We start from the raw sequence: 14,653 nt of genomic DNA, 5'->3' as shown, positions 1-14,653 counted from the left end.
TACACAGAAGGCAGCCGCTTTCCCTGCCTTTTGCAAAGCCACAGGGCTTAGCCAAAAGGAAGGGAAGGCTCCTTCGGGTAAAGCAACCGTGAAAGGACTGCATGATTGCACCCCTTTGATCCTGAAGCCCTTTCATGGCTGCTTCAGGATCAAATAGGTGCAATCGTGTAGCCCTTTCATGGCTGCGTTACCTACTTTCTAAGCCCCGCATGGATCAAATTTTCTGATTTGGAGGTTAGAAAAGGAGCAGTCGTCTTATACCTTGGGTCATCTCATAAATGGAGAAATACGGTATTCTAAAGTCTTTAGAGCAGACACAGGGAGGTATGCAGAGTGTTACTGGAGGGTGAGTGAGTAAATAAATAAATAAATAAAACAAAACCTTTTCTTTTGCAGGCATAAGATGGTTTTGGAGTACAGAGGGGTGCAGCTGAACACAACTTTTCCCCTATCATTCAGGGTCAGAATGTGTGGCCATTTTGTTGTTTATTATTTGTTTCATTATTGAACAATAACTCCCATGATCCTTTGCCACTGGCTGTATTGGCCAGGGCTTGTGAGAGCAGTAGCTGAACAGTGTCATGGGGGGGGGGTTCATATTCCTTACCCCTGGTACACTTTCTGAGATTGGTACAGTGGTGCCTTGACTTACAAACTTAATCCGTCCCAGAAGATGTTTGTAAATCAAAACATTAGTAAGTCAAAGCACCATTTCCCATTGAAATGCATGGGAACGGGATTAATCCGTTCCAGCATTTCAAAAAAAATTAAAATACCAAAATAAAAATAAACAGAGCAAGTCCCATGCTGGGACTGCCAAAAAAATCACCAAAAAACAAAATTGACCCTCAATTTCCTCCCTCCAAACAAAAGAGAAGCCACCCACCCAAAACTTTTTTTAAAAGCAGCACTTTACCGATCTGAAGCCTCCTCAGCCTCCCAGGCTTCTACCGCCACTGTGACCGCCGTAGCCGGGAGGCTTGAGCTTGGCCGGGGTGCTTCGGGTGCTCGCTCCCCGCTTGCTCCTCGCTGCCCTCTGTGGGCCGATGGTGGGAAATTCAAATGACCTCCCAGCCGGGCTCTGACTCCCGGCGCTGGGTCCATTCCCGCTGCTTGCTGAGGGTGGTGAGGAGTGGCGAGGACTGAGGTGGCTGTCCCAGCGAGCAGCTGCTGGTTTCGGAGCTGGAGCCGGTGTCAGGCATCAGCAGCAGCAGCAGCGGTTCGCAGAGGGTGGCGAGGAGCAAACGGGAGGTGAGCTGGAAGGCGAGAAGCCGAAGCACCCCAGCCAGGCATCACTCCTGATGCTGTTCCACCGCTGCTTCCACCACAGCCGGGAGGCGAGCGGCTGAAGCACCCTGGCTAGATTCAAGCCTCCTAACCCTGGGCCATCACTCCCGACACTGGACCGCCACCACATCCCTTTCCCAAACCGTTGGGGTGAAAGAGCTACAAAGAAGCAGCCTCTTTGCTACGGTTAGTACATTTAAATTTCCCGCCCTTTTCCCCTGTCATTTTTCGTTTGTAAGTCAAAGCTCCGTTTGCAAGTCAAAGCAAAATTCTGCAAACGGAGCTGTTTGTAACACAAAGTGTTCGTAGGTCAAGGCGTTCGTAAGTCAAGGCATCACTGTATTATGTTCCAGTTGATTTAATTTTTTGACATCCCTGAGAAGATGGAGGGCAAAGCAGTATGTTGTAAATGAAGTTGTAAAATAAAGCTATGGGAAAGCATAGAAATTTCCTTCTATAATGTTTGTAAGATTGAAAGAAATTACCCTTTTTTCTGCTTTGGCAAATCAGTTTGGCATGTGAATAAATGTACAATTGAAAGTGGCCAGGGTGTAGGTCTGTGCGATATGCATCACAATACAGTGGGGTCTTGACTTGAGAACTTAATCCGTATTGGAAGGCGGTTCTCAAGTCAAAAAGTTCGCAGGTCAAATCTGCATTTCCCATAGGAATGCATTGAAAGCCATTTGATCCGTATCTGCTCTTTTCCGTCCATAGAAACTAATGGGAAGCTGCTATTCCGCCTTCGACCACTAGAGGGGGATATTTTGTTTCTTTTTTTCTTAGGTCAAGAAAGGTTCAGGGAAGGCAGGGAAAATACAGTCCAGGCAGTACCAGGCAGTCTGAAGACTGTCTCCCAATCCACTCTAAACGCTGGGAGGAGTGAGGAAGCAGACAGGCACCCTTTTCACTGGCCAACAGTTAACTGAAAGTTAAAATTTTGCACTTTCCCTGCCTCCCACGTGGTTTTTTTCAGTTTGTAACTCAAATCTAAGTACGTAAGTCAAGTCAATATTTTCCTATGAGAGCGGTTCGTAAGTCAAAATGTTCGTAACTCGGGCTGTTCATAAGTCAAGACCCCACTGTATAACAATTCATTCCATTGTCTCTTTTGTGGGTTTTTGAAGAGGAAGTGGGCAGAAAATGAGTTATTAAATGGAAAGGGGAATGTTCAGAGACTTGTTGCATTAAACCTTGTTTTAAAAAAACTCACAAAAGTTCAAAATTCTCCTTCCCTGTGATAGAGATATTTTATTGCATGCTGAACAAGAGAAGATAATGTGAAGGCAAATAAGGAGATAATGAGAAGCAAATAATGCAGCTTGAGAAAAGTATTTATGATTAATTTCTTTCTTTCTATCACAGCATTGCATAATTTAAAATACAGTGGTGCCTCACTAGACAGTTACCCCGCATGACAGACTTTTTGCTAGATATTGACTTTTTGCAATTGCTGTAGCGATTCGCAAAACAGTGATTCCTATGGGGGAATTATGCTGAACAATGTTTGGTCCCTGCTTCGCAAACCGATTTTCGCTAGACGATGATTTTTACAGCTTCCGCCGCGCTTGCAAAACAGGTGTTTTCGGGACCTAAGCTTCGCAAAACAGATTTAAACAGTTGATCTGCAGTTCGCAAAGCGGCTTTCCTACGGCCAATCTTCGCTAGACAACAACAGTTCTTCCCCATTGGAATGCTTTAAACAGGTTTCAGAGCATTCCAATGGAGAAATGCTTTTCGCTAGACAATGATTTCATTAAACAGCGATTTCAGTGGAACGGATTATCATCGTCTGGCGAGGCACCACTGTAATGGAAATATATGAAACATATATTAATTAAAAATTAAAACAAATTAAAATATTAAGATACAGTGGTGCCCCACATAGCGACGTTAATCCATTCCAGGATTAACGTCGCTATCCGGATTCTTCGCTATGCGGGGGGGGAACCCATAGGAACAGAGTTTAATGCGTTCCTATTGGGGAAAAACTCACCGGTAAGCAAAGAATTCCCCATCCAGCCGCCATTTCCGCCGCCTCGGTAAGCGAGGCGCGAAAACGCTGCAGGCGGCCATTTTCCCCCAGCTGGGCGGTGCTGGCTTCCAAGTGCCCGCAGTGGACACTTCCCCGGAAGTTGCTCTGAAGTCAGCGCCGCCCAGCTGGGCGGCGCAGGCTTCAGAGCAACCTCCGGGGAAGCACCCACCGCGGGCGCTCCAACCTTCTCCCCCCAGCTGGGCGGTGCTGGCTTCCGAGCGCCCGCAGTGGACGCTTCCCCGGAGGTTGCTCTGAAGCCAGCGCCGCTCAGCTGGGTGGTGCAGGCTTCAGAGCAACCTCTGGGGAAGCATCCGCCGCGGGTGCTCCGAAACTTCTTCCCCCAGCTGGGTGGCGCAGGCTTTGGAGCAACCGCCGGGGAAGCGCCCGCTGGTCAGCTGGGGGGAAATGGGGCCTACGGGGGAAAATCGCAATGCGATCGCTTTTGCGATCGCAAAATCCGCATTGCTATGCGGATTCGTCATTAAACGGGGCACTTGTTATACGAGGCACCACTGTAATTAGTTATTTTTGACCAGAAGGTTGCTTCAGTAGCATTATCTCAGCCATGTACTAGATTTTCTTTTGTACAGATGGTGAGGCATAAATTGCATGCACATAAAGTGCTGCATTGATTGAATTTCTCCACAATCACAGAAAATTTGTCCTGTATCCAAGTAGGCCCATTTTACTTGATTATTCTTTGCTTTGAAGTCAATTAATTGGCTTCCAGATGGTCCAGCTAGTTTTATCCTGGTAGGAGACACTATTTGGCATTCATCCATTTGGCAAGGTGTGTTGTTTTTTTTTCCCCATAGGTTTAGCCTAGCCTCTCTAGTTTAATATTTATAGCCTGAGATGTATGCCGAAAGTGTCTCTTTGATTTTAGCTGTTATCTAGATGGTTGGTTTCCATCCTATTTCATTCATTATTTGCTAGTACCTCTTGACATATGTCTGGAGGGGAAGTTCCAGCCAACTACAGTGGTGCCCCGCATAGCGAGGTTAATCCGTTCTGGATTAACCCTCGCTATGTGAAATCGTCGCTAAATGGAACGTAAAAGCCCGTTGGAACGCATTAAACATCGTTTAATGCGTTCCAATTGGCCCTAAACTTACCGTTCAGCAAAGTTTCCTCCATAGCGGCAGCCATTTTCGCGCCCTTGGTAAGCGAGGGGAGGGCACGAAAACGCTGCATGTGGCCATTTCGGGCATCCGGCGGCCATTTTAGAAGCGCTGAACAGCTGATCACCCGACTCTGTGGGAGGCTTGGGGGGGGTCGGCAGCAAGAGGAGGAGAAGAGGGAAAGTGGGGGGGAGGACGCGCGAGCGCACGGCTTCCCTCCTTTCGCCTGCCTGCCTGCCTGCCTCGCAGCCTGCCTTCGTCCCTGGGGGCGTCAGAAGGACGAGGAGGAAGAGGGAAAGTGGGGGAGAGGACGCGCGAGCGTGCGGCTTCCCTCCCTTCGCCTGCCTGCCTCGCAGCCTGCCTTCTTCTTCCCAGCCAGCGAGGCCCCGCATCACTCTTGCGGCGGCGGCTCCTTCCTGGCACCCGTCTTTGGCCCGTCTTCGGTAAGCGAGTTTTTTGCATAGGGATGACGCTATGTGGATTCGTCATTATACGGTGCGCTCGGTATGCGAGGCACCACTGTAATAGACTTTTTCAATAGGTGTAGTAGGTTCTTGCATGATTCATTAAGAGCTACATCCACTTGTTTGACATGCACTTGTTTGTACCATATGACACTAACATATTCTGCTTTGGAGTAGCACAGGGACAAAGCTGTTGTTCATATTGTTTGTGGGTGTGCACCCCAGTATAATCCAGCCCGTTTTCTAAGTACTCTACTGTATGTTATTTTGGTATCAACTTTCTGTTTAGTGTTTGGACAGTGGTTTGTTTGTTTGTTTAGGGTTGGATCTAGAATGATGCCCGAATACTTAGGGGTAGAGCAGTGTTCCAAAACTTGCCTTTCCAGCTAACTTGGAGCTTCCTCTCAGTTTCTGTATTGTTTAAGTGGAAGACACAGAACTGTATGTTAAAAGGTTTGGTTTCAGCTCATTGTTTTCATAATACAAGGAAATATCTTCAAATGCAGATGTTAGCTGATGCTGAGTAGCCTCAGTGGTTTCTCCCTGGACTGTCAAGTCAAGATCATTAGCACAGATGAAGCTTCTGGGTTATGGGATGATGATCGCTGCTTTGTTGCATGGACTTTCAAGGATAAGAAGTATTGGATGAGTTGTTTTCATCATTTAAAACCACTGACCACTTCTTCTGTGCTTGTTGTCATGTTTATATGTTACTTCTCAAAAATGAAAGGATATTAGGTTTTTTAGCAGACATTTCGCACAAGTTATGGAGACCTTGACAAGGAGAAACAGTGTCCTTGTCTTTCTCTGATGGAAGAACAGTGGGGTATTGAGTTCTTACTGCTGTTGGCCCACAGCATTTCCAAGCTAGTTGTGGAGAAGGGAATGTAACGGAAGACTGATGTGTGCGTTTGTGGCAAGAAGGAGATCCAAGCCGTATTCACCAGGCTATTCACCTCCATAGAATTTCCAGTTGCCTCTGACTACCAGATAAACTATTAAATGGAAAGCTTCATTAAACAGTCCAAAGGAGACAGCATTCTATCAACCATTCTAGGGGAAACTTGCATTCTTTAAGGTTGCAAACATGTTCCAGGATCCAGTGGGAAATCTTTAATGTAAGCCAGATTCAGATTAAGGGGCAGTGATGGTTTTTCACAGGTGCATACTCGTCTCATCAGCTTGCCTGCACTGACTTTTCTAAATAGGTAAATTTTGTATCTTTACTGCTAACATGTCATGTTTTCATTGTTTAGTCATGGGCACTCTGGATTTCATGTATATGCAGTCAGCTGTCTTAACATTGTGGAACTACTGTCATTTTTATAGTTGCATAAATAGGCAAATCACTACCCAGTGTCTTCATTTTTATTCTTGTTTTAAAACAAGATATTTTTATGGAGACAGATTACTGCAAAACTGAGGGGAGGCTATATAAATAATAAATTGCTTTTTTAGGGGAAGCCAATAATTTATATAGTTTCTGCACGGGGGAAGGGGGCAAAGATCTTAAGAACAAACTATAGGAAGTAACTACAAAAAACATTTGGTACATACATTATTCATTTCTCCCATTTTCCAAAGAGTTTGCACTTTGAAGTGGTTGTATTTTAATTAATTACTTTTAATGTTTTAATTGTTTTAAGAAATATTTTAGTATATGGTATTTTATACTGTTTCTTAAAATGTTTTTAATGTTTTTAGGTTTTGATGTTGTACGCCGCCCAGAAGCCACTGGCAATGGTGCGGCTGAAAAATATTGTAAATAAATAAATAAAAAATAAAAATAAATATATGAAGTTATTGTGTAGTTGCAGTCAGACAATGCAGACCATATATCCCTGTTAGTGTAAAAAAAAATTATATTCAAAGGAGAAGTTTGAGGAAAACCTGTCTCTCCAGTGCATACATAAGAGTTGATGGTCAGAAACTTACTGTTCCATCTTTGCAAGAAAAATATCCTCACGTGCAGATTGGAGTAAAATTTTTCCATTGTAGGTTTTCTGAGGAAAGACTTCTAAAAACCTAAATCTTTATTCATTACAAGGAGCTGTCAGTGATAACTATCACTTGTTATTTTTGTATAAAAAGTTTTGGACAATAATGAAATACCTTCTTTATTGGAACACATGAATTCTTCAGACTAGTCCTTGTGGTATATGAAACAGAGATAGATTACTAATTTACAAAGTTGTATTATACGTTTGTGATGAACTTTACTTTTACTTGATTTAGATTTATAATCCGCCCCTCTAGGGCGGCTTACAAAAAATGATAAAATACAATAGAACTGTATAAGAAATTATTTGTTTCACTCCTCTTACATAGTTGACACTTTTATTCAAAGAGCACTGTGGTCAGTTAGACACATACAACTATTTTGTTGTAGCACTTACTATTCAGGTATTTTAAAAAGATGATTCATACTGCTGTAATTTTGAATTAAAGGAACAAATATTTGATTATGGTATTGGTCTTAAATTTGTAAGGCACTGCAGAATTAACAGTGAGTACCATCCTGTATACCTAAAAGCAAGGTGAATCTGATTTCAATCATGCTTTAAATTTTAAAAAACACACATTTTTGATTATTTAAATACAATTATTTTAAAGTGCAAATTGTGATTTAAATCAATTTGATTTTTAAGTCATTGATTTTTTTATCCACGTTGCTTAAAAGTAATAATCTTTAATTTCATATTTTACACTTAATTTGAGTCACTGTAGAATTTATGTAACTTCTTTAAAATGTTGCTTTATTGAGATTGCCTGTCGTCATTTTAGAAAAGTGCTTTTTACATTTAAGTGTGGAAGAGCTGTGTTGAGACCCCCTCACATAAATACACACAGAAGATTGTGCAAGTGTGCCAAAAAACACTACAGAATGGATGTACCAAGCTTTTATGAGTTTATGTTGTAAAATAGTGCCCAGTATTGACAGTTAAGACTGTTCCTGCCTACAAGGCCAGACATATTTGTTTGTGACCTGTGAAGTAGAGGTATCGTAGATTTTTTTGTTGTTCTTCTTCTCTCTTGGAGGGGGAAGCACCTCATAAATGTGTTGCCTTTACCTGAGGGATGGGAACACATGCCCTCCCAGTGTTGTTGGATTGGAATGATCATCTTTGATCCAGCATGGGTGTGGAAAAGGATGATCTGCCTTGCAGTCTAACAAAATATGTTTCCGATACCTCTTGTATGCAGAGCAATTGGGAAAGACTGTCCTACTGCCATCTTCTGCCTGGAGAACAAGAGAAAGAAACACGATTCCCCAGTGCATGTTTATCAGAAATCTCAGGTGCCTTCATATTGTCTGAAGGGGCAAATGTAATAGATCAAAATTGTAGGACTCATTGTGCCATCAAGGTTTTTGGAAAAACCCTGATGGTAGTATTGGCATTAATAAACATGCATCTAATTCCTCTGGTGAATTAGTTACTGTACAGAATACATGGGTCAGATTTGGATAGTCTGACACTGTGGTTTGGAGAAGTGGGAATGAATAGCAGTTAGTGTTGGGCTCACAGTGCCCATTAGTGCCCATTATCTACTTCTCTTACACTCACGCCCGTACCCATTCATGGCCTTCCTTTTTCCTTTGGTGCGTATCTTGAGGTCTCCATATCTTGGAGGTCTTGGAATTATTTATGTGAAAGTCATATTGATTTACTTCTGTTTTGAAGTCTTTTTAAAGTGTATATGAATCATTGGATTTTCTGTGTCGCTAGCTTTTAGGAGTTGGTATTCCAACGTGAATGAAATTGTCTCAGTTTTATAGCATATGGGGGGGGAACCTTTGCTTTCTTTAACTGCACTGAAACCCAAGGTGAAAGAAAAGGATCAGGGTAACTGGTGTAGGACTCCTAGATAGAAAGTACCATACTTTTTTACTTGGTCGGAACTTCATATTAGTGAAGATTTTTTTTGTATAGAATTACAGTGGTGCCCCGCTTGACGACGATAATCCGTTCCAGCAAAATCGCTGTAGAGCGAAATTGTCATAAAGCCAAAAAAAAAAACCCATTCAAATGCATTGAAAACCAGTCAATGCGTCCCAGTGGGGGAAATACCTCACCTTCCATTGGAGATCCTCCATAGGGCGGCCATTTTCCGGTGCCTGTCTTGCAAAGAATTCATCCTGAACACAGCAGGGAGCCATTTTGAACACGCAAAGATCAGCTGTTTTTGATCATCGTTAAGTGAAAAATCGGTTCCTGAAGCAGGAAACCGATCGTCATCAAGCGAAAAAATCTCTTTGAATCATCATTTTGTGATCGCAATAGCGATCGCAAAAAACTTATTGTAAAGTGGATTTGTCATTAAGCGGGGTAATCATCAAGCGGGGCGCCACTGTATTAAGAAAAGAGGGCTCTAGAAGATTTTATTGTAACTTTTCAAATGGAAGCTTATATATAGATAATTTGTATGGACATTGTTAAGTCCAATACAATAAAGGTAGTGCTGCTGCAAGCTGTTTTGCTTGGTTTGAAATGCTGGATAAATTCCAAGGTTTAGGTACATGGCTAGGGCAGTGGTTCCCAACCTTTTTTTAAAGTTGTGACTCCTTTTATAATAGCCACATAACCTGCGACACCTCCTTGCCATATTTGCATAAAAAGGCATTTTTAAAGGGGTAAAGTCATCCCTTCTCAGAAATTAGAGGTTTCTTTCTTCCGTAAAATGCCTGTTTCTCTTACATACACATGCATACGAACTTTAATACCCCACTCTGAAAGGTCAAGGAAGAAATTATTAAACACATATAAGTAGCCAGAAAACACTTTGCAATGCCCTTGAGAGTCATTATCCACACATTGGGCTAGAGGTTGTGAGTTTGATTCCCCACTGTGCCACCCTGACAGGGGCTGGACTTGATGATCTATAGGTTGCCTTAAATTCCAAGATTATTGAATCATTGCCTTGATTGAAAGATAATCTATTATGATAATTCAGTTCAAAAACAGGTGCTTCTTTTAAAGGTTTCTGCTCATAAGAAGCTATTTATTTATTTATTTGATTGATTGATTGATTGATTGATTGATTGATTGATTGATTGATTGATTGATTGATTGATTGATTGATTGATTGATTGATTGATACCCTGCCTATCTGGCCCATCGGGCCACTCTATTGTTAACTGAACAACTTTTCGATCATTGCTTTTAACAGGAATGCCCAAAGAAAAGTACGATCCACCTGATCCACGGAGGATGTACACAATTATGTCCTCAGAGGAAGCAGCAAATGGGAAAAAATCACACTGGGCAGAGTTGGAAATAAGCGGTAAGAGAGGAAAAGCTGTTTAATGGGAAAGCAGGGTAGCAATAACTGGTTATCATTTAAAAATTTTAAATGGAAAAGGCCAACTGTTGTATTAAATGTGCTATTGCAAAACAGTATGTTTTTGTAAAACTTTGGCACTTCATGTATGCCTTTTTTAACTTATCCATCCTAGTAGCCTAGCCACATACCAGCCAAGTCTGGTAGTTAGATTAAACTTTTTATTATTTAATTTTTGTCACTTGTTTGCCTCTTTTACTTATTTAAAGTAAAAGTGAGTAATGCACCCACCCTAAGAAAAACAGTTCAGCTGTGTAGTTTTCTACAGTGAAGACTGATAAAAATTAAAAAAGAAAAATGTCATGAAATGCACATGCCTTCTTGGCTGGTATTTAGTCATTTTATTGTTGGCCTTAATGGGTTGGATGCTAAGTTGTCCCCCAACAGCTGGATCTTATTATTTATTTTATTGGTTATATTTATATCCCACCCATCTAGTATCTCAGTGCTACTCTGGGTGGCTTTGGTTAATAGACTTCTGCTCTGCAACATTGGATTTAAAGAATTAAAAATAATTAGTTGTAAAGAGAGGAAGCGTTTAAAAAATGATAGGAAACAAGTACACTTATAGAATTAAGCCCATGGTTGCTTCCAGCTGGTCAGAAGCATAGATGTTTATTACATCACAAAATATTACCTGTTGCAATTTTATATATACCCTCTTAGTGTGGAAATTAGTATGGTCATTGATTATTATACTTCCTCCTTTGACTGCCTCCTTAATACCCCTCTTCATCTTTTTTCTTCTCCTCTAGTGGTATGTACCATTTATCAAGGCTCTGATGCTATGCATACTTACATACTGGGGCTTTATGTGGGAGGAAGCATGCCTAAAATCTGGCTGTAGATAAATCTGAGACCTGTCTTTACACCCATTATGATTCTGTGAAGGACTTAAGTTTCTAATTTATTGGAATATTTTCTGTTGTTTGGTACACCCAGTACATTCTACCCTATCTTTCTGCATATGCAGAGTTTATCTTATTCCATTAATTCTCATAATTCTATCAGGGTTGCAATAGGCTTATGCATCCACGTCCTTTTAAAAAAAGATTGTTGTACTCTCCTGGTTCCCTTTCACTGGTTCTACCCTGTTTTCCCAAAAATAAGACAGGGTCTCATATTAATTTTTGTTCCAAAAAGCGCATTAGGGCTTATTTTCAGGGGATGCTTTATTTTTTTCATGTACATCTTCTGGTTGCTGCACAATGGTGGAGGGCTTTCACTTAACGGGCTTATTTTTGGGGTATGGCTTATATTACAAGCATCCTGAAAAATTATACTAGGTCTTATTTTCAGGGAAACACGGTAATGTTGGCATAGACAATGTATATATTGTTTTATCTCAAAATGTCTTTCTTGCATGCAGTTTTTCTTACAATTTCTTGGCATTTAAATGGCCATCTTTTTATTATTGTTTCAAACTTCTACCTTGTTCTTCTATTGATGATTCAGCCTAAGGGATGAATCATCTTGAATTAAATGTTCCCTAGCTTCTGTTCCTTCCTTTCAGAAATATTTTTCAAAACTCCTCTAAAGCCTTTTTGAAGTTGAACACCAGATGTTTACCAGTGATGCAGAAGTTCTGATTTGGAATGTATAAATGATGAATACTTAAGTGCTGTACTTTAGGAAACAGCTATTGGTAGAATATTCTGCAGGTACTAGAGTACAAATTTATAAAGTTCCCCAGGAAGGAGGCTGCCTATGTATTCTTTGTTGGTAATGAGGAAATGCAGAAACAGTGGATAATGGTATCAAAGAATTTCAAATGTTTATTGAACTCAGTGCGGGAACTGTGCCTACAACATATGCATATGTGAAAAAATGTTATTCTCACATTTTTTAATTTAAAATCATTATTCTGGTGTTGTTGGAACATATTTTCTTGCTGTCAGAACCTGTCCCCCATATTACCTTTTTGCTCTTTGGTCAGGAAAATGTGTTGATATTCCGTAAGCTATGTGCTGTGTTTTGCTTGTGTTAGCTTCATAATTTCTGCTTGCTTGTAAAGAAGCATTTTATTGCTTTTGGAGCACAAAGTCTTTAAATATAAAAGACGAAACATTTTGCATTTTAAATCATGAAAGGTATATCACACAGGAAGGGAAAGAGATACAATACTGTAGTTATGAAAGTTGTTTTACCTTTTTCTTATATTACAGAAATGCTTACACAAGTGCAGGATTAGACATAATTTCTGTGTTCCTATTATTTCCCAGGGAAAGTTAGAAGCCTCAGCTCATCTTTGTGGTCACTGACCCATTTGACAGCTTTGCATCTCAGTGACAACTCCTTATCCCGTATTCCTTCAGACATTGCCAAGCTTCACAATCTTGTATATTTGGACTTGTCATCTAATAAAATCCGCAGTTTACCAGCAGAGCTCGGAAACATGGTGTCACTCAGGTACATGCGAGTTCAGTGTAAAATTGCTTAAGATTTCTTCATTGTTTTGTATTGTGAGTTAGCTGATTTAACTGATTGTTAGTCCTTGTCTATTACTGTGGCTTCGGAACTAAGATCTACTGGGCTGATTTATTTTCAATATGCACTAGTATTTCTGATTCTGTTGTCCACATTCTTTAATCCAGATGAGAATTCTTCTGAATTCCAGGGAATTGTATGTGCACAGAGTTGTTCATGTGAGCTCCCATTCCTTTCTGTTTCCCCCCTCTCCATTTTTTAATCACCGTGAACTGGAAGTTCCCTGTGCTTGTCTTATCATTGTGAGAGCAGAGAACTGTTTTTCAAAGGAAGAGAGACAGAAATTTCTGCATAGCCCCCGGATCAGGTCCTAGTTCTTTAGCATTGATGGTGATAAAACCATAAGGATTTTATTTTACTGTATATCAGGTGTCATTATATGCTTGCCCTTTTTGCTACACAGTATTCTATAGATTTAGAGGAGGGACAATGGAAATTTTATTTTATACTTCTTGTGATTCTTTGCAATTGTCATTGCTATGTAAACTGCCACAAGTAAAAATATCACTAAGTTGGGAGGTATATAAACAGATGATGTTCAAAGTTTCATGGACATTTTTCCTAAAATGGTCTGTCCTTCAGAGCTGTGTTTTCGCTGATGCGCATACAGTATTTTTGTTGCTTATTAAAAGTGCTAAATTTACTAGATATCAAATGTAGAGTTCCCAGGTACCTTTTCCTTAAATCCTGTCATCTTCTGTGTATGGTTTGATGATGATGATGATAATGATTTGGTTTGATCTGGCAGCCAAGGCCACTCTGGGCTGTTTACATCAACTAAACAGAATAACAATAAAATAGCAAAATATGACAATAATAAATCAACAAATTAGAAAGTGCAAAAGAAAATATCATAAAATGCAGTGGGAGACATAGTGGAATAGAATACATTACATTTAATAGCATAAAACATGGCGGTATGTTAAATGTTACACTCTCAGAAGCACTTTTGTATTAGGATATTATTTGTTCTGGAAAGGCCTGCCCAAATAGTTTTTAGTAGTTTTTAATAGTTTTTTAAAAGTGCCTAGTGAGGGCACTTATTATGGCATATTTCCATGACAATAGTAACAGATAACTTGGCAATACCTCTGATGTTCTTGAAACCACTTCATCAAAATCAGAAATTCAGTATGTAGTTCTGTTTCCTGCTGGCTTGTTGGTAATACTCTTGGCAATGTTAAACTGCAACATAAATCAGTATAAAAGAATCGGCAGCAATATTGGTATTCAACACTTACCAACATATTGTTGTAAGTTGTTTCATACTAGAAGCAGACAAAGAAATTAGTTAGTTCTTTTATTTATTATCTTATCTAATTATCTGGATGTGTGTTGCTGCAGTTTTTTCTTCAGATTTGCTATTAGCGTTTCTGGAGCAGATTGTCTGAAAATATTCAGTTCTGTTTTGTATTGCACCCAGCAGTGTTAGTGTCTTGCTTGTTTTGCTTCAAGGCTATGTTTTGTGGACTGTCTGTATTCAACACTGCTTAGATTAATTGGTAGAGACCTGGAAGGAGGAGGGAGATGCAAGGAAGAGAACTTTGCCCCATCTTTCCTTTTTCCCCACACAGCAATTCCAAACCTCTTTCTTGCTGCCACCTTCCACCTGAAGGGAGACATAACATTTATTATTTGTGGAAAGGCACTCTGCAGGATGCACTTCTCTAAACCCTCAGTTGTTAGTTGGATGCTGACATTGTTGAGATGGTAGAGCCAATCTAGGCATCCCGCCCATTACCAGCGTGCTTGTGCATGGGCAAGCGCGTAATAAGATTATGTGCTCTAGTATACTAGGACCTACTTTTTGGGTATTCAGTGGTGCCTCGCAAGACAAAATTAATCTGTTACACGGTTAATGCCGTCCACTGAAAATTTCGTCTTGCGAAGCACTTTTTCCCATAGGAATGCATTGAAAT

The 14,653-nt window shown here is 40.5% G+C and overlaps 1 protein-coding gene across 6 annotated transcripts in view; it reads left to right on the top strand.

The window, feature by feature from the left end:
* Nucleotides 1–14,653, top strand: part of CNOT6 (CCR4-NOT transcription complex subunit 6) — a 52,257-nt gene that overhangs the window by 15,225 nt on the left and 22,379 nt on the right. For 5 of the 6 annotated variants that reach the window (XM_072990091.2, XM_072990088.2, XM_078385680.1 and 2 more), the window contains 2 exons: nucleotides 10,077–10,190; nucleotides 12,470–12,656. In XM_072990091.2, coding sequence (XP_072846192.1) covers nucleotides 10,079–10,190; nucleotides 12,470–12,656 — 299 coding nt within the window. In that variant the 5' untranslated portion in view covers nucleotides 10,077–10,078. Of the gene's footprint in view, nucleotides 1–396; nucleotides 1,474–10,076; nucleotides 10,191–12,469; nucleotides 12,657–14,653 lie in introns of all 6 variants that reach the window. The other variant, XM_078385678.1, reaches the window with a different exon arrangement.

This window comes from Pogona vitticeps, chromosome 2, assembly GCF_051106095.1.
Source record: "Pogona vitticeps strain Pit_001003342236 chromosome 2, PviZW2.1, whole genome shotgun sequence".
Lineage (NCBI taxonomy): Eukaryota > Metazoa > Chordata > Lepidosauria > Squamata > Agamidae > Pogona > Pogona vitticeps.
This window is presented reverse-complemented; position numbering and strand designations above follow the sequence as displayed.